Source organism: Scyliorhinus canicula, chromosome 3 (genome assembly GCF_902713615.1).
Source record: "Scyliorhinus canicula chromosome 3, sScyCan1.1, whole genome shotgun sequence".
In the NCBI taxonomy this organism is placed as follows: domain Eukaryota; kingdom Metazoa; phylum Chordata; class Chondrichthyes; order Carcharhiniformes; family Scyliorhinidae; genus Scyliorhinus; species Scyliorhinus canicula.
Window position 1 is genome coordinate 231,006,136 of NC_052148.1, and position 27,400 is coordinate 231,033,535.

General features: G+C 43.6%; 2 protein-coding genes and 1 long non-coding RNA gene across 4 annotated transcripts in view; 1 reads left to right on the top strand and 2 right to left on the bottom strand.

Annotated features, from left to right (window-relative positions):
- fgf2 (fibroblast growth factor 2) overlaps positions 1-16,749 on the top strand; it is a 109,201-nt gene extending 92,452 nt beyond the window's left edge. Inside the window, exon 3 of the mRNA XM_038792392.1 lies at positions 14,519-16,749. Within this exon, the coding sequence (XP_038648320.1) occupies positions 14,519-14,707 (189 nt within the window). The 3' untranslated portion in view covers positions 14,708-16,749. The remainder of the gene's footprint in view (positions 1-14,518) is intronic.
- On the bottom strand, positions 871-14,037 carry LOC119963364. The gene is made up of 3 exons (XR_005460083.1): positions 13,587-14,037; positions 1,484-1,584; positions 871-1,381 (listed from the first exon to the last, which is right to left on the bottom strand). It is a non-coding gene; the product is annotated as an uncharacterized LOC119963364 (long non-coding RNA).
- Positions 16,750-17,941: 1,192 nt separating the features above from the next.
- Positions 17,942-27,400, bottom strand: part of nudt6 (nudix (nucleoside diphosphate linked moiety X)-type motif 6) — a 156,819-nt gene continuing 147,360 nt past the window's right edge. For both annotated transcript variants that reach the window (XM_038792389.1, XM_038792391.1), the window contains 2 exons: positions 21,287-21,341; positions 17,942-18,610 (listed from right to left, as the gene is read on the bottom strand). In XM_038792389.1, coding sequence (XP_038648317.1) covers positions 18,207-18,610; positions 21,287-21,341 — 459 coding nt within the window. In that variant the 3' untranslated portion in view covers positions 17,942-18,206. The remainder of the gene's footprint in view (positions 18,611-21,286; positions 21,342-27,400) is intronic.

The following is a 27,400-nucleotide window of genomic DNA, read 5'->3' on the forward strand; positions in this document are numbered from 1 at the left end:
CCTGAACATGGCGCGCCAGGTAAGTGTGGGGCCTGTGGGGGTCGGATCGGGGATCGATCACCAGGACCGTGCTCGGGAGGGGACGGGCCCGCGATCGGTGCCCACCGATCGTCGGGCCGGCGTCTCAAGGGGGGACACTCTTTTTTCCCCTCCCTCCGTCGCCCCGCAAGATCAAGCCGCCATGTCTTGCGGGGCGGCTGAGGGGAAAGACGGCAACCGCGCATGCGCAGGTTTGAGCTGCCCAACCCGCACATGTGCGGCTGATGTCATTAGGCGCCGCCGCAGCGTCATTCTTGGCGTGTCGGGCCTTGAAGCCAGGGACAAGGCTCGGCAACCGAGTTTCCCGGTACGGCCCTCCTATCCCCACGGGAGGGGAGAGTAGGGGGCCGGGACAGGCTTCCAATGCCGTCGTGGACCTCTCCAGGTTTCACGACGGCGTTGGACCTTGCGGAGAATTCCGCCCTATGTTTTAAATGCACAGCATTATATACAAGTGGAATGGTCATCATAGTTATTAGTTTTCTTCTTTACTCAAAAGTTATTTCTTTCTTATAGAAATAACCTTGAGAGGAAACATCTGTTTGGGCTGCAGCACCTGAAAATGTTACATTCTGGCTTCAGTAGTAAATGCTTTGTGCTTCCTGTCAGTAAACCTATAGGTAATTCAATGATTTGAATCTAATCATGCTAGGGGTTTCCAGCTGACAGCTGTTGAAATAAGGGATCCAGTTTATTCCCCCTCTTGGCTTAGATGCTCATCTTCACGCAGGATGCAATTGAAGAAGTTGATGTCAGCTGAGAGCTTTAACTAATGAAACATTGACCCGCTTTGTGCCAGTGGCTGTATCTGAATTACAAATTTTCACTTGGGCTTTTGACATCTAATCTAATTAGCGATCAACCGGGTATAATTTATTTTTGGATGGTATGAACTACATCAACTGTTGGTTGCATTTGTATTTTTATTGTACTTGCATTTTATTTCTTGTGAATTTTCACCCATTCTTGTATTGAAAGTATTGATGTCTTGTTGGCATACGTTCTATTACCTTTCAAAACTTCACCTCGTGTTCAGGGCATGATGGAAAACCTTCTGAAGTATGATGTTAGTATATCTTGCCCTAATAATGAACAGTGAGGTTAATTCTAGCATCTCTGTTGCAATCCCAAAAAGTGAACTTGTTCAGAACTGAAAACTGAACCTTCCTGATTCATATAACTTCACTGGATCAATGCCTTAGAATGTTGGGAGAATCCCAATAGGCTGTTTCATTTATGGAGACTATTTCCTCTGAGTCACTTCCACTTTTCATCCTGTCGCCTTCCAGCCAGAGTAGTAGTTTCCATTTTCTTATGGTGAAAATGTCTAGGTGATGCCAGCCTGTTCCAAACCAGAAATGTATATTAGTTGGGATCAACTGACCTTTTTTTCTTTATTTTGATGAGAGCATCACTGGCGGGGCCAGGGTTACATTATCCGTACCCATTTGTGCTTGAGAAAGGGGTGGTGAGCTGATTTCTTGAACCCCTGCAGTGCATCTGTGGTGGGTACATCCACTAGTCTGCTGGAAGGTCACCATAATCCTGAGAATGGATAAAGGATTGATTAGTCATTGGATTTTCCCTCCCAAAGCATGTTTCTATGTTACAAAAAGGAGAATTTAATAATCTGAGTTTAGTTCTTAATAAATCTCTGTTAATTATTTTACAGAAATACCTTTAATTTCTGCAACATTTCGTTCAAATGTTACCTGCAAAATCTAACCTTTTTTTGAGTCATTTCTTGAGGCATATCTGGAAATGGTCACCTTTTATCGCACCAAAGATATTAGGAACATAGGAACAGGAGTAGGCCATTCAGGCCCTTGAGTCTGCACCACCCGGGCCCAGCCCAACCTGATCCAGGAAGCTCCTGCCTGTGACCCAAACCCGGGCTAAAGACCCCCAAAGCAGTGGAGACCCCACGCGAGGACCCAAAGGCGCCGCGAGGTAGACCCGTCCTTGTAGAACGCCGGGACCCGACTGGATCGCAAACATACCCCCCCCCGGCAACCCCACCAGATGCAACCACCTACCTTCCATAAGGTCAGACTTCTCCCATTGGATCCCGGGACCAGGAGATGATGTGCTCTGTGAAAGCAAAACAGTTATAGATTGCCCTGTGTGGGGAGGGGTCTGGGGAAAAAAATATCCGAATGTAGGAGAAAGCTCACAGTCTGATGTTATTGAACTCCATGTTGAGTCCAAAATGCTGTAAAGTTCCTAATTCATTCTCCATGTTGGCTAGTTTTTTTTCTTTTTATTCCAGATTTCCTGAGGATTCGTGTTTCTCCCCAAACCCCTCAGTCTTTTTACCCTTCCTTGCCCACGCCCCCTCTTGCTCGGCCCACCCCCTCATGCTTGCCCCCGGCCCCTGCCCTACCATCTCTCGGTCGCCCCCATCTTGCTCGTCCCCCAACGCCCCTCTCGCTAGCAACCTGGCGCCCCTCGCTTGCCCCCCCTCCCGGCGCCTCTCTCGCTCCCCCCCCCCCCCTCCCAGGGTGCCCCCTACTCTCGCCTCCGGCCCCTCGTTTAGCTCACTCAGCTAAATCGCTGGCTTTTAAAGCAGACCAAGCAGGCCAGCAGCACGGTTCGATTCCCGTACCAGCCTCCCCGGACAGGCGCCGGAATGTGGCGACTAGGGGCTTTTCACAGTAACTTCATTGAAGCCAACTCGTGACAATAAGCGATTTTCATTTCATTTCATGCAATGGGGTCAGGAAGGGCCTGGCACAGGGCTACACCATATAGCTTTGACAAATAGTCATCAGACTCAAAACGTTAGCTCTTTTCTCTCCCTACAGATGCTGCCAGACCTGCTGAGATTTTCCAGCATTTTCTCATTCGCACACCATATCGCGGGAGGAGGCCAGGGAAGGGCTTTGTCGGGGTATTGTTGGGGCACTAGCTGTTTTGCTTTACTGTTATTGTGTGGTCTGAAGTAGCGCTCCAACTGAACAATTCTCACGTGACCGGATATGAAGTAAGAAGGGACTGGGAAACTGGTACATCCCACTCAGTCAATTACTGCTGTTCAGAGCGACAGCAATCAGTGGCTAAGCAGCCTGTGAATCAGGATGTTCTCTATGCCAGATTGGCTGCTTTGGATCTGAGCATCCCAATTGATGGGCTACTTGGCCAATGAGCCTTGGCCTCCCTAGAGACGTGGGGCAGAATTCTCCGTTCCTGAGGCTAAGTGTTGGTACCAGTGAGGGGCTAGCACCCGCGGTATGTGGAACACCTGCGGATCGTGCAGAAAATTGCCGGGTCCTGGGCCGCGCATGCGCAGGGCTGAAGAGCTGCACCGGTCACACCGGAAAACATGGCGCTGGCCATGCTCGAACCATAACCCATCCCCCACCACTCCCCCCAGCCCTACCAGAAGCCCCCCGGGCACGGATCCTGGACGGGTGTGGAGGCGCGCTGGACAGTGTCCGCAGCCAGCATAACAGGTTCTCGACCGTTGGGACCACACATGGCCCGTGCCGTCGGGAACTCGGCCCATCGGGTGTGGAACATCGCAGGAGGGCCGGCTGATGATGCAGCAATGGCATTGCGGCTGCATGTGGCACGAGTCCCGATGATGCTGATTTGGGGGGAGCGGAGCATCATGAACCGGCGACAAATCGGCGCCTGCCCCAATTACGGCATCCGAGGGAATTCTCCGTCCGATCGCAGATCCCCATTCGGTGTCAGGCTACGGAGAATTCTGACATTGGTGATGGGCACCATCCACACACTGCTCTCTCAGGCCCTGGATTTGGGTGGGAGATGTTGGCAATCTGTAGTTAATGTTGATTTGTTGGGCAGGTTGGGTCTATGTCAGGCATTTTCAAAGTCGGGGGCGTGGCCCGTGGGTGGGTCGCGGGCGGGTCGCTGAGCCGTCCGTCGCGGCACTCCTGATTGCTCAGATCCGTGCGCAACAGCCGCAGCAGTCGGCTTTTGACAATGCGCAAAACTTTGCCCATGCGCACGGATGAGCGGGCACGCATGCGCAGTGTGGCCGCATTTTTAAAAATATGCTCGCAGCCTTTTTGAAGGCCGCAGCAGCCGGCATTGTTAAAAGCCGGATGCAAAAATTCAGGGAGAATGATGTGATTGGTTGCTTTCTGAACTTTGATGCTGATGAAGTGGAAGTCTCTTACTCCAAGAATGGTCAGGATCTGGGTGTCGCATTTAAGATTGGGAAAAGACAGTCTCGCTGACAGAGCTTTATTTCCTCATGTTCTGTGCCACAATTGCGCTGTGCAGCTTAACTTTGGACAGATGGAGACTGCATACTTTCCAACACAGGAAGGCTTTACCTTCATCCAACAGGTTCCATTGGACAAGCATGTACAGGGGCCAAAAGGACCCAAAACCATTTCCTCCATTTTGTCAGCAGCAAACAAGGTAAGAGAAAATGGTGGGTCGCGAAGGTTGGCCGGCTTGGACGCGAAGGTCGGCTGGGGCATGGGTTGCGAAGGTTGACCGGGGTGGATCTCTAAGGTCGGCCGGGTTGGGTCTGGAAGGTTGGCTGGTTGGTAAAAATGGGTCCCTGGAAAAAACGTTTGAAAAACACTGGTCTATGTGGACTGCGTTTGATGCAGTGCAGCGAGAGACAGACTTCCAACACTTGATGAGATGCAACACTATTTTATTTAACATCTAACTATTTTACATGTCCAACTGTGCGTTGACACTATGCTGACTTGACTGGAGACCTGATGCTAGCCTGACCAGACTTACTGACTACCACATGGTGTTTTCACTGGCTATGTTCATGAGCTCTGACTGTCTCAGAGGCTGGATCCCGAGAGAGCGGTAAAACTGGTGCCCTCTGGCTTTATAGTGGTCGTGTCCTGTCTGGTGATTGGCTGTTGTGTTCTGTGTACTTACTGGTCATCCTCTGTGTCAATCACTGCTTGTCTGCACTCCATTATATACATGGATGTATATTATGACAAATGTCTTGAACTAATTGGCCACTCAAGTTCTGGATTTATTAAAAAGATGGATTTAGCTCATTAAATTGCCCAACTGTTACTAAATGCAGTTAGAATTTAATCATCTGGCTTGTTTTCTTCTGACTAGAACTTTCTTGCACTAATAAATTGTTACTAAACCGAGTTTTAACAAAAACCAATACCGTGATTAGAAGTCAACAAGCACACGACTACCAGTTGTCCGGCACTGGTTTAACAATTGATTCATTGATCTAATTATTTGGAGGGCATATCACCATTCATAAGCTGCACAAACAACAGCTTCAAATTATTTGTGAAACTGAAGAAAAATGTAATTTTGTGCATCCATGATGTATTCCAGTCCACTCCCTCCAGTGTCAGTCAGATGTAAATAGATATCTGCTTAGTTGTTAAATGTTGTGCTGGACTGGAAAGCATACTAGCAGACATTGCAAGCTCCCTCTCGAGTGCTATCAACTTACAAATTAAAGGTAGTATTTTGACTATGAATTTGAAGCTTCGGTCCACAAGGTAAGTTGAGAGTTCCACTCTCTCGGAACTAACCTCTGAGTACAGTTAGACTATAAGGTCTGTGTTTTTGATTGCATATCAAAGGGCTCTCTTCATCTTATACAATATCTCATTCAATTATAGTTGTATAAATGTATAAAGTTGCAGATCGGTACATGTAATCATAGGTATGACCTCCGGCCAGCGGGTGGCATCAGACATGCATCACGTGACTGAAGTGACCCGCCAGCTGGTAATAGGACGTACAACAGGATAGTTGCACTTAGAGTAGCTCCCTAGGAATTTGAGTAATTTTGTCTGTATATAAATCTGTTAGTTATCTTTCCACGTGATTGACAAATCATGGTTCTGCTTGAACATAGAACATACACATATATATATATATATATATATATATATATATATATATATATATGTGTATCTTCATCATCACAGACCACAACATGGTACTAGAAGTGTTGAACATTTAAAGGTAACAACAGAAGAGACCAGGCGAAATAAGGCAAAGACTGAAAAAGAAGAAATTTTGCCGTTGACCATTGAAAAGTCCTGGATAGAACATACAGTGCAGAAGGAGGCCATTCGGCCCATCGAGTCTGCACCGACACACTTAAGCCCTCACTTCCACCCTATCCCGGTAAACCAATAACCCCACCGAACCTTTTTGGTCACGAAGGGCAATTTATATGGAATTTCTGCCTGATCTCAAAAATTGTTAAAACATTTTGCATGACTCTGCCGGTGAAGTGGGAACCTTGGTCTGACTCAATGCTGCGGGGGAGACCCCAACTTGTGAATATCTGTTGGGTCAAAATCTTAGCGGAGGCCTTTGCTGTGTTTGTCCGTTAGGGAAATGCATTTACCCATTTAGTAAAGGTGTAGATTACAACCAGCACGTATTTGAAACCGTTTCTGCAAGGGGAAAGGGGGCCAACGTAATCGATTTGCATATTTGTCCAAGGGCCATTCACAGGTCTGGTATGTCTTGATTGTCCTTTCTTTGAGTAACGTTCAGGACTGTTCTGAGCACAGATAGGGCAATTCTTGACATAATTGGTTACATTGCTTTTTAAATCGGGCCACCAACACAAAGGTCTTAAATGGGCAATGGTATTGTCTATCCCCTGATGTCCGTGTCCGTCATGAAATTGGTAAATTAGCTGGTTTCTGTCCTGGGTGGGGACCACATAAATTCCGTTTTTTAAAACTATGCCGTCCTGTACAGTCAGTGCGTCCTTCCATTTATCAAAGGCTGGGAAGGTGCCGTCTAAAACCTGTTTGAGGGCGTTGTCTGCTTTTTGGGCTTGAAAGATCCTCAATATTGGTCTGGGAAACCTGGACTGAGTGTATCGAAGTGACCATGGTGTGATCCTGCTTTGGCTAAGGCGTCTGCCTTTACATTACCGGGTGGGGAGGAGCGACTTTAATGATACCATATGTGCGATCTGAGGCTGTCTTGAAAATGTGCTTTAACAACGGGGCAGAGGGTAGGGGTTTTTCATCGGCTGAAACAAAACTGCGAGATTCCCACAGGGGCAGGAATTCTGTTAAACTGTTACACTCCGAAAGCCTGTATGTGTGCATGTCTGTGGGAGTTGGAAAAGAGTCAGTGTGCTGAATGACATAGGCTATGGCTGCGAGTTCTGCTGCTTGTGAACCTAGGTGGCCGGGCAATTTTAAAGAGACCTCTTCTAGTGGGCGTCCCTGCGCGTCTTCCACGTAAATTCCACAACTAGTAATTCTAACTCCATTTTCGTATCCCCTGTGATTTGGGAATCCTGTGTCTTACTGCCTGCTCATGGGTGTGATGACTTTGAGATAAAGGGTCCTGTGTGGTGTTGGGCTGCTATGACCTGGCACTCGTGGAGTCCCTGCATATTGGAGATTATCGGCCAGAAATGTGTGGGTTTTGGTGCGTTTTACCGTAATGTTCCTGCCTTGTAACAGTAGTGTCCAGAGAGCTGCTCTGATTTGGCTGACTGAATTGTCCTTTAATCTACTGTCTAGTACTAGTTGCGTTGGGGGTGTGCTTGGTCAAGATCGTGACTGGGTTGAGGCCTGTGATGTACGCAAAGTACTGTACTGCCGAAAAGACTGTATGCAAGTGCCGTTCGCAGGCTGAGAATCCTTGCTCTGCGGAGTCTAATACTCTTGAGGCATAGAATACGGGTTCTGAATGATCGTGTTGTTCTTGCAGGAGCACTGCTGATAGGGTTTGGTCGGTGGTTGCTACTTCTATGGCATAGGGCAAGTCTGGGTCTGGAACTTTTAAAGCAGCGCTGTGCCTAGGGTGCGTTTAAGTTGTCAATGGCATTTGTGTGTTGCGGAAGCAATTCCCATGGGGTTGTATGATCTATCTAATGTGGTGAAAACATCTGTCAACTCTCTGCTTGTTCCACTCCACCCCCCCCCCCCCCCATTCATGCAGCACGGTAGCATTGTGGATAGCACAATCGCTTCACAGCTCCAGGGTCCCAGGTTCGATTCCGGCTTGGATCACTGTCTGTGAGGAGTCTGCACATCCTCCCCGTGTGTGCGTGGGTTTCCTCCGGGTGCTCCGGTTTCCTCCCACGGTCCAAATATGTGCAAGTTAGGTGGATTGGACATGATAAATTGCCCTTAGTGTCCAAAATGGCCCTTAGTGTTGGGTGGGGTTACTGGGTTATGGGGATAGGGTGGAGGTGTTAACCTTGGGTAGGGTGCTCTTTCCAGGAGCTGGTGCAGACTCAATGGGCCGAATGGCCTCCTGCACTGTAAATTCTATGATTACTTCTGCAATTTTCTGCCAGAATTAACAAGATGCTAACATCCTTCAATGTTATGATTATGTACAAATAGCAGGAAATATATCTGTATAATGGATCGGATTTTGCTGTGGAAGGGCATTTCATGGTTCTGCTATTACTTAAACTTGTGATGCATGATCAATTGTACAAAGACTAAGGTTGGATACAACTGTGGCTTTATTGCAGTAAGATGTGTGGCCTCCCACAGCAGCTGGCGAAATGGCTGCTGAATAGAGGACACGCTCCTCCTACTGGGTGGAGCCAGCAGGCAGGGGCTACCGGCGAACCTGTAGTACAGGTCCTACCTTACATCGCCTAATACAGGTGTAACAGTGGTTTACCACAACTTGCACATACATCCTTGAGCTCAAAAACATTTTGACCACAAAGCTGCTGAAATTGGGAGCCGTTAATGGTGCAGCAAGAGAAACCGGTCACCCGGAATCCAATTGAACAGGGCAAATCACATATCTCCTTGAATCAATGAGATTTAAGGATTGAGAAATGACAATGGAAGGACGAGGAGAGCACACTAAAAAAAGTTCAATTCAATATAAAATCAAGTACAGAAAAATAAATTGGGGGCGGGCGGGGGGGGGGGGGGGGGGAATAAAGTTTGGATTAAGAGGATGAAAAAACAGTGACTGGAATGAGATCCCACAATTACAATAGTTAAAGTTCAGTGCTGGGCAGGCTGATTGGCAATAATTAACAAATTTAGTTTATTTAGTTAAACGGCTTGCATTATTAATTACTCGTCCTAAATATATGCAGCAGTTTTAGTTCATATCCACCGTGTAAACCCAACAATATGATATTCAATGGATTTCAATGGTGAGACAGACAGCTATGGCAGACTGTATACTAACTGCAAAATATGTTGGAGCTCAGACAACCTTTTGGATATTTGCGTTTAACTCTGCATTTGTACCTCCAATTGCTGTGCTATTTATGTATTAATTATGGGAAGCATTATTAGCCTCCTCGTTATTTTGGCAGCAAAATCTGCCCCAATGTATTTACTGTTACTTATACCTTGGTAGTAGTGGGTAAAAGGGCTATTTGCCCTGGTATCCAGAGTTGCCAGAGTTAGTGGAGAGATTATTGAAATTTTAATAGCCAGGATTCCTGTCTAACTAGTTGCAAAACAATTGAACATTCGAAGGTCCTTTGAACATTTGATATTCGTTTTATTTTGGGTTCTTCATGGGCAGTACTGAGACCACCTCTGGCAAATCTTTGAGACCGTTCCACAGCCTGGCAGAATTATTTAATACACTTGAGCCTGGACAGTGAGCTGGGATCAGGGGTGTATTTCTGCACTGTCACACACCTGTAACCCTTCAGCCAATTGGAAGGCTAGACCTCTATATTTCACACTCACATGATGAAGGACCATTTGGCAGTGTGCTCCTTGTTGCTGGTAGCTGTGCACCTGCACCCTAGCTTAAATCATTATTTTCAGGAGGAGGGGTAAGTGAGGAATGTGTTGGAACTTGAAGCAGAGAGACTGCATCTCCTGCAGACTTTACTTCCAGCGTTCCCATTCTTTTCTTTTCCAGATTCTCTTGGAATTTTCTAAATTCAGGGCTGCTCATACTTTTGACGGCCCTCAGCTGCCTAGACAGTGCCTCTTTCATGAGTCAACAAGTAGCCCGCTGAAGCCTCTTGCTTCATTTTGGGGATCTGAGGAGTACTGAAACTCGTATAGGTCACACCATCACAGAAATCAGTACTGTACACTTTAAGGATACAAAACATGGTATGAAGGTGGGATCGGTATGCTGTATTTTCTGATTCTTTTTAAAAATTCATGTAGTCAAATTATCTAGAGTAGATTTTCACATATTTGACACTTTAAAAGTACTATAAATAATGAAATATTATGTGTGAACAATGCAAAGTTGAGAGTTAATTCCATTCCCATTTCTGGAATGAAAAGTACATTTAAATGCAGGTCATTATTGTACATTTGCAATGAGTTACCTTTGAAGCAGTTTTATTTGAAATGGGATGCAGAGCTCTGAAAAATGAACTTGGTTTTATTTTCTTAAATGGAGTTCATAATGGAAATATTTGCAGATTGTAAACTTCACATCTGCCCGTACTGAAGCAGTTTTATTTCCTTATTTAAATATTTAAAATGTTATTTCTGTTTCTTGATGCTATGAAGTGTAAATCAGTTCTTTTCCATTAATTTACTCATAATCTCAGAATAAATGCAGGAAGGATGTTTTCCAGAACAGCAATGTTGCTATCGTCCTTGAGATTCAAAGAACCTTTTTAGTTCAGGAGTATCTTCCAACAGTATAGATTAAATATTTCAGTCATTCAAAATCTTCCCTGTGTGCAACTTTTGTGTTCTGCTATTCCAAAAGAACAGAAGTACATTTTCCTGTGCAAAACCAGTTGTGTTCAGAGTTAGACACCTGGACGTGTTGGATGTAAAGTGTAAATACATGGAGTTACTGATTCAGAAAGTTTATACCATGTAAAGGTGAAACATCAGGGTCTGAATCGTTGTTTGTGGACATGATTTGACATGTATTTTCTTTAATCAGCATCACTATTACTTTTGTGAATGCAGTTATTGCAAGACTTGTGATATGAAACATGCACTTAATGTAACATTTTGTGAAAATGAGTGGGTACCCAAAAGCCTAAATTAAAGTTGATTCTTCAGATATTTAAATGTTATGTTGAATTGAGCCATCATGAAAAAAATATCTATTTTACACAGATAGGCTCGTCAATGTTTTTAAACAGCATTTGCCTTGCTTATTATGGCACACAGGATTTTTTTTGTGCCTTGCAATTTTAACATCAAAATCATTGTTTTGGTTTTGTCAAAACTTTACAAAATCAGCAAAATACATAAATTTAAATGTAAAATACTTGCGGTATATTGGAGTACAGATGCCATTGGACTAGGAAATAATTGGCTTTGCTAAGCTAAATATTTTTGGTTGTGAGGAGAAGAAAATGCTGGTGATCCCTCCAGGAATGGGGAGTGTCTGACCCATCGATTGCTCTGTTTGGCAGCACTAGGAGATAGACCGGGATTTTACAGATGTTATTCTGTTCATTTGAGGTAATGAACAAGACTTTATAGTTTGTGAATTCAGCGTGTACATTTAGGTCACAAATCTCTCATTTCCAGGTATCTGATGAGTTTGACACAACATAACTATAAGGAACTCTTCCAGTAATGTTAAAGGGACAGAAGGAATGTTGAGCATAGTGCAGTACTTACTATTGCTCCTTTGCCCAGAGATTAGAGGGCTTTCTTGTATCTTTCCGACTACCCTGTCACCCTCCCAAGGGTATGTATAACATCACCCCAGGGTGATGGGCGTGTGTCGGTACTGTCAGTGGGTCAATAAACAAGGCAGGAGAGTGACGATAACCTACCGTGAGGTTGGCTTTGGTGCTCCTCAGTTTATGCCAAAGTCTGACTCCTGTCTTTCTGTTCTGCTGACAGCGCACTATACCCATCCTCTGCAATGGGGGCTCCTGATCTAGGACCACTGTGCCTCGGGGGGCAACAGGGGGTGGGGGTAATGGCAGGCCCGCTGTGGATAACGTGACAAGAGGCTGCACATGTTAGATGTTTAATGGTTAACATTTGAACCTTCCATTGTCCCTAGCTACAGATGGTGCCCCACCCCCCCCCCCAAAAAAAAACTCCAGTGCCCACTCTTGATCCTCAATCTTATTAATCTTCTGTGCTTTGCTGCTACGTCCAGGTGTGTCCCCAGAATGCACATCAGAGTGGGAGCAGCCTGCTTTTTTTCGCACCCTCTGGCCTTTGATGCCCTTGGTGGACGTTCTCCAGAGGGCCTGGAACTGGAGAACCCCGGTCGACTTACCGGAGTCACTGGCATCGCTGTGCCACCCTGTTCTGCCCGCTGACCATGAGACACATCGGTGTCAGGAGGGGATTTCCAGTGAGGTGGAGACTGCCTTTGTCTCTTTAGTGGCAGGCACCGGGTCGGCCTCCAGTGCTCCCTCCTCCTGGACTGTGCCAATAGGGGCCTGTCATAATATACACACAGGTATATGGTGGTGCACAGACAGGCAGTGAACGCACAGAACACAGCAGCCAATCACCAGACAGGACACAACCACTATAAAGCTAGAGGGCACTAGTTTTCCCGCTCTTTTGGGATCCAGCCTCTGAGACAGTCAGAGCTCATGAGCAGCAACTAGAGCATACACCATGTAGTAGTAAGATAGTCTGGTCAGGTTAGCCTCAGGTCTCCAGTCAAGTCAGCATAGTGTCAACCCACAGTTAAAGTATGTATGATAGTTAAGAGTTCAATAAAATCGAGTTGCATTTCTTCAAGTGTTGGAAGCCTGTCTCTCTCACTACTGCAGTAAACGCAGTCATTTGCAGACCCAGCTTACCCAGCACATCAGAGCCTAGGGGTCGAGATGGGATGTGAGGGGCAACTGCAGTGAGCTCCAGAGACCTCTGCATTTTCCATCTCTGCTGGGACTGGCACCTCCCCTTTGTTTGCATCATGGTGTTAACGCCCTCAGCGATGTCTCTCAGTGACTGGGACATGCTCTCAGTGACTGGGACATGCTCCGAGTGCCTCAGCAATGTCCATCTGCAACTGGGAAATGATGTTGAGGCCTTCAGCCGTGGTCCTCACAGACTGAGCCATGCCTTGGACACCACCACTCAAGGCACTGATTTTGTGCTCCAAGCTTTCCACTGCGGTTACCACACTAGCACGGTTACCATACTCGCAGTGTCACACACTGCTGGCACCACCAGTGGAGATCCCAAGGTAGAATCGACAGTTGGTCAGTGAAAGGGAAGGATCATTTAGTCTGACATGGATAACTCACTTGAGGCATCTGGGTGAAATGGCAGTGGATCCTCACCTCTGTGGCTCAGGCCAACGTTGCTGTCAGTGACTATTCGCTCTTCGCCAACCCCGCGATCTCCAGGGCCCTTTCCTCATAGAGGGTGAGGATTCTAATTTCTTGATCTCCGCTGCCCGTCTGGGCCCTTACACACTTATTATGGGATACCTTCTCCGACAGAGGCAGCATGAGGGCATTGTGAGCTACACACTTGATGCATCTGGGGGCTATGGCTACTGGCATGTGTGGCTACCGCACCTGGACATGGAGGAGTAGTGCTGATGGGTGCCAGGGCACAAATGCAATGAGCTAATGTGAGTAGGGTATGAGGTGAGAGCCGCTGACAGGGGAGGGGCGGAGGTCGGAGGGTGGCAGGTGGAACTGTTGTCAGGGGCTGGTGTTCACTTACTCTTGCAGCTCGGTGGAAGTCGTTGGTCATCTTCTTGCACTGGATGGCAGTCCTCCTGGTCATGCTGCCCAAACTGATGGCCGCTGTCTCTGCCTTCTGGGCGGCCTCCAATGGTCCTCCATGCTGCTGGTCCTCCAATCCCCGCCAGCCGTCCAGGAGCCTGGCCAAGTTAGCATCCCTGAAGCATGGAGCAGGTCTGCATGGTGCCATGCTTGTGTGCTGACTGAGTTCGGAGGGAGTGCTTATAAGCAGCTTCCCTTGTTATCGGGCAGCTGCGGTTGTGAGTCTGGTGAATCAGATGGTGGGACAGCCATTACCTGCTTGAAGCTCATGGGGGATCATTTTCGGCACTAAGTGCTGTTTAATACAGGCCACAGTCCGCAGTCTCACCAGGTCGGCCATCGGCAAACACCCAGGAAGTTGCGCCCGATTTGACCCTTAGAACTTTTTCCATGAAATCGTGCTCATTGTTTTCCCATAAGTGTTTTTGTAATCTTTACATATTTCAAATCTTTAAATGTTTACATTGTAATACTGACAGTTTCAAAAAGCAAAAACTGAAATGAGAAAATGCTCACAATTTGCAAACTTAAAATTTTGACCTCCCATGTTGCACAGAGAAGTCAACACCAAATGTGACTTCAAGTGAAAAAAAATTAGAAGGTGGGGACAGTTATAGCTAGGCATGAAAATATAATTTAGTCCTCATACATTTTCTCCATCACAGTATAAGAAGTTTACTTGAGCATGTTCCATGTACTGTGCACATTGATTCTTTCTCATTCTCATTACAAATTTCTGTGTAAAAATGTGACAGCAGGAAGTGGGCATAGATATAAGACTTCTAATATGTTTTAGAAAGTTTCATAAACTGAGAAGTAGATAACAAACCATCTCCCAAAACAATAATTTTGCTTTTCTTACTGTTTCAGAAATTGCCAACAGACGAATGTTTCTTCCACGAAAGATTGGAGCCAAATAACTACAATACATATCGTTCAAAGAAATACGAAAGTTGGTATGTTGCTCTCAAAAGAACTGGACAGTACAAACCAGGACCAAAAACTGGACTTGGACAGAAAGCAATTCTGTTTCTGCCGATGTCTGCAAAGTGCTCATAGTCATCTGCTTCCAGCCTTTCCTATTTTATTTTATTTTTTTTTAAAGTGATTTCATAAACACAAATCTGCCATAACTGTTTTCTTGCTGCAAAAGGCAGCAGTCTACACAGTTTCGTGTCGCCATGCTCTCGAGTTGATTTGGCAGTTTTACAAATTGCAGTAAATCAGCTGTGCGATATCACGCTATATGCAATGTGATTTTAATAAAATGTTATCACATCTTTGTTTCTTTAAATCATAGAGTTAAGCACCAATTTAAAAGTGTCTTGTACATAATCCAATATAATGGTTTATGTGATATATCATTAATAGTTATTTTTTATTCAACTGTATAATATAATTATTTTGATTTTAGAGATAACGTTGATGCTGTGATACGGTATTTACTTATCAAGTGATTCAAAGGGTTACATACACTAAAGCCTCTGTAAAATTTTACATCTGATTCCCTGAAACCATTTGATCTGGAAGTAGGTACATGGATAGGATCAACATTGTAGATGTTTCAAGTTCCCTGCTGCCAGGTTAAAATATTTCATTTTTTAAATATAAACTTCAATATTTCATTGGTTCTTTGTTTTATGTGGTATGTGCACATTTCTAAATATTTAACCTGCAGGATGTATTGATAATTATCAAAAATATTTGGGGGAAATTTTCTTGTGCTCAGTTTAGGGATGCTGTTTTCCTTTGAGTTACTAGCAAACTTTTCATTTTGTCGTTCGCTTTGAGGACTACAAAATGTACTGTAGCTTTTCTGAATTGTGGGTTAGAATTAATGGAAGAGACCAAACAAATGTTACAAGCAATGTAGATGACACAAGTTAATATTCATTATCATTTTCATGAATCCCTACAGTGCCGGAGGCCATTCAGCCCATCTAGTCTGCACTGACCCTCTGAAAGAGCACCCTTCGTAGGACAATTCCACTGCCCCATAACCCCACTTAACTTTTAGCATGACCAAGCCACCTAACCTGCACATCCTTGGACTGTGGGAGGAAACCGGACCATCCCCATACAGATGCTGGGAGAATGTGTGGAGTTTGTACGATCACCCAAGGTCGGAAGCGAACTTGGGTCCCTGGCACTGAGGCAGCAATGTTAACTACTGTGTCACCATCAATGTTGGACCTGATTCCTTCATGGCTAAGATCTTGATCAATAAGTATAGATGTAACCATTAACATTGCTAAAAGTAGCGTGGCTTAATGAACCTTAGAGGATTATGTGCTTTCTGTTACAAAAACTGAACATACAACACTGTAACTGTGCTTTCATAAACATTTACAGTGAAGGGATTTTTTGGTTAATATAAGTAATAAATGTTCTAGACATTGACACTGTGACAAGATCAAATGTCAACCACCACATAAAATGCAGCATTGATTGGAAATTAAAAACAGGCACCATCACCAGCTCAGTCTCAAAGGAACACCACCTATTCATTCATTTTAAGTCTGTCACTTTCTTTATCCCCAAATCTCTCCCCTTTATAATGAGACTGAGGTGAATCTGCTGAGGTGGTTATTTCTGTCTCTGCTCCCTATCTCTTTTTATTATCTGACATCAGGCATTCTGCAAAATTGTTCACAAAATTAATTTCATGTGGAAAACATAGTCTGAATAACATTATTGAAGGTGGTATAAATCATAACTTGGTTTACATTTGCCAAAGGCACTATATTCAAAGCAGTCATGATCCAAGCTAGACCTGACATGTCATTGGGCCGGATTCTCCATTTCAGCCGCTAAGTGCCGGCTGAAATGGAGAATTTGTGGGTGTTTTATGACGACAAAATTGGCGCCAAACGCTTGGGATCGGTGAGGGGCTAGCAGCGGTGCCGGGTGAAACCTCCGGCTCCCACGCCAAAAACGGCCCGGAGAATGGCCAGGCCCCTGGCTGCACATGCACATGACGATGACCTGCAGCGCCATACAACATGGCACCAGCCGTGATTGGAACCGACCCACCATCTGCGACCCCCAGGACACCCCCCTGGCCAGCCACCACCAGTCCTTCATGTCCTTGCGAAAGCGACCCCCCCCCCCCCCCCCCCCCCACCACCACCCCCGACATGGATCCCGGCCAAGTGTGGCAGCACTGGAAACAGTCCGCAGCCGCCATGCCGGGTTCCTGACCGCTCAGACCACATGTCAACTGCGCGGTCTGGAACTTGGCCCATTGGGGGCGGAGCATCACGGTAGAGTCTGCTGTTGACGTGGCAATACCATTACAGTGGTGTGTAGCATGTGACACTGATGCCATTTTGGAGGGGCGGAGACTCTCAAACCAGCACCGGACCGGTTTGGGCGTCGGAATGGATTCTCTGCCCGATTGGCGATTTATGGCATCGGACAAAGGAGAATCCGGCCCATGGTCTTCCACTTCTGCCACAAATTCTATTCCCTTGTTATTGTTTGCATACCTCTCATTGGCTTTTATCTTCGCATGAACCAGACTTTTTTTAACCTTACTATTTGCCTCTGAGCTACCAACGGCATATCCTCTCTGTCACCAAGATTGCCTATTCCACCTCTGTAATATTACCTGTTGCATTAATGCAGCAAACACATCTGCTGAAACCTTCATCTATGCTTATTCCTCCAGTTGCAGCCATTCTAGTGTTATCCTGGTTTATCCTCCATCTTATACCATTTAAAACCTGTGCCAATGTAAAACCCTGCATCCTAACTCTCATCATGTCTCCATCAGCCCTGAACCTTCAGCTTACTGTACATTGCCTCCCAATCCAGCCTATGTGTGAGTTTAAATTATCTTCCTCATCTTCAAAACTCTCCCTAGCCTTACCCTTCCAAATGCTGTAATGCCTTTCAGTCCATAACACTCCCAAGAGTTTTTCATTCCTGCCAGTCTGGTCTTATTTGCATTCTCTGTTTCTGTTGCCCCATGCCTTCAGCTGACTAGACCCTCAACCCTGGAATCCCTCCCCTAAACCACTCACCGTTCCTTCTTTAATATTAAGATACATCTAGAAGCCTATCCCTCCTTTTAGAAGGCTTGCTGTCAAATTTGATAATGTGTCAGTGTCTTGGGTTATTTCACTCTTGTTGAAAACATTATAAAAGCATAAGTTGTTGATACAACAAAACATAGTCTGAAAACGCAATCATGCTTCATATGTACTTTTCCGTACTGTTTTGTAAAGTCATAAATTGAGGAGAAAGTGACAATGACCCACAATTTGAAGAAAGAGGAGAAAGAACAACCAATTATAGCAGCCGTGAGGCATTTTGTATGTATTTTTAATTCCATATTGCAACTTTTGGACTATAAACTTGAGGGAAACTGTTGTCTTTTTTTAGAATTGAAGTGATGTAGAGAAGCCTGGCCTTTTGAATAAAAATGTTGCAAAATCTTACTACTTAACACTGAACAAAAATAGCATTTTACATCTCAACAATTATATAATCTGTCTAAATTGATTTGACAGACTAGAAACAATTGAATGACTGACCCTTTTAACAATTTTCATTCTTAACCTATTTGATTTGTTTTCAGCTTCTCGTATTTCTCTGGTAATTCTTTGTGATAGAGTTTGTAGAAAAGGCCTGTATAAACTGCTGGAAATTCTCTCATATTTAAATCAATTTTGTCAAAGCCTTCCCTGTATCCATAGAACAACAGCTTGGCTATCCTGTTGGTTATAAGTGTTGTGTGTTCACTCCTGGCCAGCTCCTTGAGATCCATCCACTCGCACCGCACGCATTCTTCTTGGCAAAAATTGATGTCAAACGAGACAGCTTTCAGACGACAAACAATGTACATGTCTGACTTCCCAAAGGCACCTGGATGGTTATGCTGTTGCCTGATGCTCAGAAGTGATATAAATTTGGATTTTATTCCAGTCTCTTCAAATACTTCTCGGGCAGCAGTTTCTCCTAGAATCAACATCCAGATTTAATCTTAAACTCTTCTGGGAATAAAAGTCTGAAGTGGCAAATGCAAATACCGACTTTTTGATATTTCGTGCATCGATTGGAGAAGTGCAGCACTTAGTCACCTACAAATTTAGCATGGTTCAAGCTATTTTATGGCATCTTGTGTGTGCACTTTCCCATAGTGGGTTTGTCGCTCTGCTATCTGGAGGCTCATTCAATTTCATTGAATTCCCGTCAAAGCCCAATAAAGAGCATGTGACTGTATTTTCAGGATATGTGGTCTCGTTTAACAGCTTTGAGGCATGTGTCAACTTCCTGCATGGGTTGTGTATTTTGCCCCTTGAGAAACTATTGGTTCAGTTTTAGTTATCAATCACAACCATCACTGGACGTCATTGAAAATAATGTAACCCCTCTATCATGGTACTGTAAAATAACTACAATATTGTAACTTTACAAATACATATTTGTGCAATTCTGAGTTGCTAAGCGAATCATTTGTGATTCACTTTTCTTGAATGGACAAAATCTGTTCCTTTAGACCAGAACAATTTCTACAGCATTATGCAATGAATTGTTCCTGTACACCATGTTTGCTTTGGTTACTACCTTCATTAATCCACTGTTTTGATGTTTTTCCTTTTAAATTGTTCCAGATAGGAATTGTTTAATTTTTGTGACAAATACCCATTGTTGATTTAATATATATTTAGGTTTTTTTTTGTTTGCTTATGTGGGGCATCACCCATTAGGTTGCCTATAGCTGCCAATTGCTGAATCATACTATTCCATCTGCAGAAAATAGCAGAGAACTAAGTTTATCTGTTTTCAACCTAAATTAGTATAGTAAATGCATAATGGGGGTGGTAGATTACACAAAAATATAGCACTTGCGTCAAAACTGGTGATAGCTGAGATATATGGCCAATGGGCATTTTGTTGCTTATTCTATATAAAGTGTTACTTCCTGGTGCACTGTATGCCATTTTAACAGTTGATTACAATACTGTAATTTAAAGGAAAACTAATATTGTCTAAATGCATGTTTTGGGAAATGGAAGTTTACTTTAAACTGAGCAGAAAAGGTTAAGCAGCTGTTTGACCTGAGTTACCGGCAATAAAGGCAAAGGCAAATTTATTTTGGAATATAATTGATATATTAATTGCACATAATTAAGGCACCAAAAAATTTGTTTTAACTTGGTCAATCAAAATCAGTTGTTTGAAGATATACAAAGGCAAGTAAACAAGTGAATGTCATTCAAAAAGGAGAGAATGGTATTTTTGTCAATTATATTTTATTCCATTTGATCATCCTTCATGTTTCTTTTTTTTTAAACACATTGGTTTTTAATTTTCAGCTGATTAGCAATAATCTCTGTTACTCTGTTCAATTTTTATGGTACATTTTAAAAGTGCTTGGCACTTGTGTTTCCTGCCCTCTAAATAGTTACTTCACAGGGAACAGATTTGGTTAAGCCAACTCTTTAAGAAACAAAACCATTTTTGCAAATAATTGTCCAGAACTTCATTGTCTCAGCATAATAAAGTCCCAGCTGAACTCAAAAGATCCCCACAAGCAACAGCATACTGGCCTCTGCTGAACAGTACCATTATAAATCCCTTGCCAATGTGAATATTTATTTTAACATAACAGACGTAAATCTGTAAAACAGGTTTAGCTTGATGATAATATAGCATACACACTGAGCTTTTATGCCCAAATTGTTTAAAAGCATTTCCAGGCATAAAAGAAACAGCACAGCTGGAATAATTAGGCTGTATGTGAACAAATTTCAGAATTATCCATGCATTCTTCATGCAACAATATGTTGATAGAGGACTCCATTATATCTTCTGAATAAGTTCCGAAATTTACAAATAGTTTTCATTTCAGTTTTCATTTCAATCAGTTCAATGTAAATTTATATTATGCTCAAGTCAAAAGTATTTTCAAACTGACAGTAGCTTTGTGCAAAGGGGAAAATTAAATTCATTACATTATGGCCAAGAGCAAACACCAGGAATGGAAAGATAAGTAAATGTAAACATATTCTATTGTTTGTATGTCATCCTATAATGAATGGTAAATTTTTATTGCAAATGTATGTATGGATACCTACTAGCAATTCTTCTCATACTGGGTAAAATCAAACCATGAAACCATCCTATCAAAACTATTTAAAAATTGATGCATTTAAAGTAGTGATCAACATTTTTCCACTGGAGTAGTTTGCCAACAGTGGGCCGCGTACCCTTTAGAGTGCCTCCAAGCATCAAATGATTTGTTTTAGCAAAATCTGCCTTACTTCAATATATAGCACACATCTAACCAGTTTTGAGAAATACAGAAATAACTATTTTTCTTTTTTTGTTTAAATAATTTAGTTTTAGTAAATTAAGAATTAAATTCTTTAAAAAAAATTAACAATTCAAACACTGTTTTAAAACCATATATTTTTTACTGTGGAACGGTTAAATCTACAAAAGTTCAAATACCAACATCCAAGTAAACTCTGAAGAAATCGAAAAAGATTCAATATGGATAAAAAAAAATATATTTGAGAATATTTTTTCATCATGCTCTTACAAACATTTAAAGTACAGGAGGACAGTGGAGTTGTTATTAGTTGTTTGCTTAACACATTCAAAGCTGCTTTATTTATATGTACTCACCAATATCTTCACCTAGATCGGAGAGGCCTCCTGGAAACTTCCAAGCATTTAGTGTCTTTGAAATAAATAAAAGTACAAGTCACTAAAAGTAAATTGTTACAAATGTGATACAATATTACTCACTATTATAAAGTAAGTTTATAAACAAAAGCAAAGCTTTTTGTTAATGCTTTCCATTGATTTAAATTTAAAGCAGCTACAATTGGGCCTTTGTGGCATCCATTTTTTAAAAAGTATGTGAAATGATGAAAGTGATTCATCCTACTGATGCTCTAGGAACAAATGGAAGGGATGTGTTGAGATTTAAAAACAAGGAAACCTGTTTCCTTTATTCAAAAAAAAATTGAAAATGCTGCTAGTTCTTAAAATGAATAGGGAGAAGAGAGGAGTTGATTTTAAAAATTATCAAGCTGCTATGTTTAGAAAACGTGTACAGGCTGCAGCAAGGTTGCATTAATACTGATGCATTATTATGTTATAATTTTCAGTAGTGGCCTTTTTGAACTGTGTTGATGTATTTGAATCCTGTTCGATGTATTCAAGAAATGGAAGTTTGTATTATGTAGTACTGTCCTGTACTGCACTGGTTTAAAAGTTTGTCCTGTATTATCTGTTTAAATAGATAAAATATTTTGTATTTCAATGTCTATCCAATGAAAACATTAAAACAAGATAACTGTTCAAGATAACTGTGGATTGTAAACATTTGTATAAAGTCTCCCCAACAAAAACAATAATAATTAAATGTTTACACCCTTTTGCCATCAATCCAATCTTATGACCATCGCTTTGAGATATGGAAATAATGCAATGTAATTTTAAATAATCTGTAATGATGGTTATGAAGTGGAAGGGGAGATAATTGGGATACATTTTTCTCAAGGTAACCGGACAACACTGTTCTGGAGCACATCTGCATTTAACCACGATCAAAATATTTTTCTTGCTTCAGAGCCAGTCTGGGGAGCAGCTGTCTGTATTAGGAAGTGTCCATGTTAAATGGACATAAGTCAGGGGCAGGATTCCCCGAGCCTTCCTGGCGAAATCGCAATTGGCGCAGGGGTGGAGAATGGGCGTCGATGATGAAATCCAGCACGATGCCGCTCCTGCGATTTTCCGGTCCCCGGTGAATCGCACATGTGGTCTACATGGTGTGGGTAGGTGGGCATTGACAGAGGCCCCTGCTGCGATTCTCCAGGTGTAACTGGCCGAGTTCCCGACGGTGTGGTTTTCTCATGGTCCTACTCATCAGGAACTCAATGTGGCGGCTGCGGACTCAGTCCGTGGCCGCCCTGGTGGGGGGAAATCCTTCACCGGGAGGGGGGGGGGGCAGACTCTGGGACGGCCAGGCTATTGATCGGGGGCCACCGATTCGCGGGCGCGCGCGATATCGTGGGGCCTATCCTTTTGGTGTGGGTCCGCCATGTCGCGCGGGGCGGCCGACACAGACCGTCGCCATGAGCATGCGTGGACCCCCAACCGAAAGTGCAGGGCCCCGTATCGGCAGCCGGAGCTGCGAGAACTACAAAAAGGTCTACAAAATTATGAGAGGCATACACAGAGTGGATAGTCAGAGGCTTTTTCCCAGCGTAGAGGGGTCAATTACTTGGGGGCATAGGTTTAGAGGAGATGTACGAGGCAAGTTTTTTTACACAGAGGGTAGTGCCGGAGGAGGTGGTGGAAGCAGGGACAATAGTGACGTTTAAGGGGCATCTTGACAAATACATGAATAGGATGGAATAGAGGGATTCGGACCCCGGAAATGTAGAAGATTTTCGTTTCGGCGGGCAGCGTGGTCGGAGCAGGCTTGGAGGGCCGAAGGGCCTGTTCCTGTGCTGTACTTTTCTTTGTTCTTTGCCAGCCCCCTCCAGGTAGGAGAATCACTCTGGACTTTCTTCAGGAAAGTCCAGAGTGATTCGACCGCATTTTCACACTGGAGTGAGGACATAGCCCCATTATTGGAGATTCCTGCCTCAGAAGTATGAAACATGGTGCATATCTTTTCCTATTTGTAGGATGCAGTATTAAAGATCTCTACCCCCTAACTACCAACCCACTGTCCCAGTTCACTCTCTTTATAGTGCTTTCAGTCCTTAATCAAACAAACCATGCTGGTCACCTCTATATCTTTAATCACATAATCTAACCAACATTAACAACTCCATTAATTTTTATAGGGGTTGTGATGTTTTTGGATATTTGTATTCTTGGGCTCACTTCGATAAGCGGGTTCACCTGAGTATGCTTTCACCTCTGCAATAGATGGGCATATGTACTGAGAACTGAGGGTCAAGCTGAAAATCTTCTTCATTAAACTGCAGCTTACTTAAATAATTAACCTCGTGGACATCAACTCTTCAACACTTTGAAGCCTGATCAAGTAAACACTATCAGATGGGTTTATTATAAGTAATGAACAATATTAAATACAAACAAAATTACAGTAAACAGTAACACTATCTATCTCCTCACAATCAAAAATGACAAAGATTCACTCCTATTTCTAAATGACATACTGCCTCCTGGTGACATCATCTGAAAATACAGGCCTTGATTTTGTGGAGACTACGGGAGTAGGGGGGGTTTAAAAAATGGCAGGCAGGATCTGGAAAATCCGTCCCCAGCCGTCCCCTATTTTGCCGAAGACGGAGGGGCTGGTAAGATTGGGAATAGGACATGACGCACACATGAGGGAAACCCAAACTCAGTTGGACAATTTCAACTCGGTGCTAAGTTCAAACAGACCTCATTTACGTTGGAGCAAGGCCCTTATTTTACAATGAGAGTTTATAAATTTTTATGGTAGATGTAAATGCTTTTTACATGTCAACAACGACCTCGACTTTCATGTTACTGGGGTAGTGGGAGCCAGGAAATTTCCTGGCTCGGCATGCCTAACCCAGGAGAAAGTGCCTTGGATGACCAGATTTTCATACTGGGGGGGAGGGGGGGGGGGGGCAAGGGTGTGTGCTGTAGTCAGGCTGCCACCCCCCAAAATCAGTTCGAAGATGGCCATCAGGGCTGCTGAGCGCCAAGGCAGACTAGTTAAAAGGTAGCATGAGGTAGTAATCCATAATGCTTGCCTGAGAGACCAGACTTATATCAGTTTGCATGAACAAATGTACACAAGGTAAACTCTCGCTTTGGAGTCCCTACAGTGCAGGAGCCCATTCAGTACTATACCTAGGCCCACTCTCCCACCCTATCCCCGTAACCCAAACATTGATCATGGCCAATCCACCTAACCTGCACGTCTTTGGACACTAAAGGAAGTTTGGATCCCAGATGAGAACCCAACTGTTTGCGATTTGTAAAACTGAGGAAATGCTACTGCACGCCAGGAGTTTTATGTTAAAACAAATTTTAATTTAAATACAGAATTAACCACATTAGCAACAAAGAAATAGCTTTACAGTTAACAGTTACTTAAGAAAAAGAGAAAACTTTAGCTTACTTCCTAAATATGCTACAATATTTCAATTAAGCGAACCAATATATTTTAAATGCCACTCTGTGCAGAACCTTTGGAGAGGGAACCTTGAAGGATCAAACTGAACCACCTCTGTTGAGATGAGAGGGCTAGGACCAATTGTCTTTTCAGACAGACTTGGCTCTTCCCATTAACTACATCTCTATCCAAAGCATAAGGCATTCTTTTGTCTCTTCTTACAAGGTGTCCCTTGTATTGTTAGCCAGGACCAAACACAATGCCCCTCACAAATTATCTATCCCCCAGGGGTACTTCAAATCTAAACAACATCCCATTAGTTATCTATAAACAAGTAACTGGTTCTCAAGATCTATTATCGGAACATTTCACCTGGAAATCAATAACTACCTCACTTTAACGACACCATAATCACAGCTCTAGCAGTCATCTTAACTCAGGTTTTAATAACATTACTGCAACACATATAGGCCAGAATTCTCCTGCTATTGAGATTCTCTTTTACCACTGGCAGTGCACTCTGCCCGTGGGTTTCCCGGTGTTGTGGGGTGGCATCAATGGGAAATCCCATTGACAAATGGCGGGAGTAGAGAATCCCGCCGCCAACGAATGACCAAGAAACACGTGGCTGGGGACTGGAGAATCCCGTCCATGAAATATGACAATTGCTTACATTCAGCACAGGGATAATTTACAGAATGTATACGTTGTTGGATAGGCCAGCATTTATTGCCCATCCCTAGTTTCCCTTCAGAAGGTGGTGGTGAGTTGCCTTCATGAACTACTGCAGTCCATGAGGTGTAGACACACCCACAGTTTGTTAGGATGGGAGTTCCAGGATGTTGACCCAGCGACAGTGAAGGAACAGCGATATATTTCCAAGTCAGGGTGGTGGGTGACTTGAAGGGGAACCTCCAGGTGGTTGGGTTCCCAGGTATCTGTTGCTCTTATCCTTCGAGATGGTCATGGGTTTGAAAGGTGCTGTCCAAGGAACGTTGGTGAGATCCTGCAGTGCATCTTGTAGATGGTACACACAGCTCCCACTGTTCGTCGGTAGTGGAAGGATTGAATGTGGAAGGGGTAGCAATCAAAGGGGCTGCCTTGTCCTGGATGGTGTTGAACTCCTTGAGTGGTTTGGAGCTGCACTTACCCAGGCAAGGCACTGCTGACTTGTGCCTTGTCGATGGTAGACAGGCTTTGGGAGGCCAGGAGGTGAGTTACTTGCCATAGGATTCCTAGCCTTTGACCTGCTCTGGTAGCCACAGTATTAATCTGGCTAGTCCAGTTCAGTTTCTGAACCTGCCCATCTTTGGACTGTGGGAGGAAACCGGAGCAGACAGAGGAAAACCACGCAGACACTGAGAGAGTGTGCCAACTCCACACAGACAGTCACCCATGGCCGGAATCAAAGCCGGGTCCCTGGCGCTGTGAGGCAGCAGTGCTAACCACTGTGCCACCATGCAGCCCATGACCTGACAGCCTTTCTTTGATCTAGATTGTCAATGGTTCAATGCTTATTTAAATGAGATAAAGAGGTATCAATATAGTTTCTGTTATTGACATTTAGTTACAATAGATGTTTTTTTACATCTTTTCCACAGATGCCATTGTTACTATAGGGTTCATTTGTTCTGTACAGAGTGGATACTGGGTGAATGGACATGGAAGAGTGAGTGGGCAGGAATGCTAATGGGGGTAGGTGGAGAGGTAAATGTTGATGCTGATAGTATGAGGAGAGCTTAGGGATGGGTGGAGGGGAAATCAGTTGGCTTGAAGGATTTAAATGTAATTAATGGGTTTTCATGAATGGAAAGGCGTTTGTGCAGAGCGAAGACTAAAAATATATTTTTAAACGTTTATTTTATCTCAGCAAGTCTAAGGGTGTGAGGGCAAAGGGTGGTTGGTGGGTTGTGAGAGTGTCTTGGACCGTCCTTCTGCAAGGCGAATTATATGTGAAAGCTCATGAATTTCATGCCAGAGGAAATTAGTCAAGGCTAAAATTGTCATTTTCAATGCATGTGAGTTAGTACCTGAGGCAAACAGCCAAAAATTTAGAAATATCTGAAAAATGCCTGCCATTGAATTTGAGAAAGAAACACATGGATTTTGATCACTGGATGAGATCTTTTCAAATTAGATCCCTCCAAAGAGAACTTATAGGAGATAATTCTATTTGATGATTTAAAAAACAGTATCCTAATGTTAGATCCCATACTGAGGAACCTCAGTCATAAGGGTGAGGGATGCTGCTATAATGGCAGATGATTATGAGCATACCAACAAACCTTTGAATCAACCCTTCCAAATTAATATCCAGAAGTCCAGGGAGGACAGAATCTCGAAGAATGATAGCAGGTGAGGCATTAGTGAAAGAAAGTACAACAAATAGAATCCCAAAAACCTGTGATTTCACTGCACTAAAGCAAGGCACAGTGAAGTCGACTGTTGGAGGCTGAAGGAGAAACCAGCATGTTTCATTGTCATTTACAAGGCCAGTCTAGGAAAGGGTGCCTTGACAGGTGGCACAGTGGATAGGTCTGTAGTCCTAACCACAGTGATTAATCTCTCTAGGAATACCACTGTGGGTATGGTAGAGTGAGATAAAGTCTCTGAGGGTTACAAGGATGTTGTGTTTATGGAAAGGTCTCCTCATACCTCTCTAATGA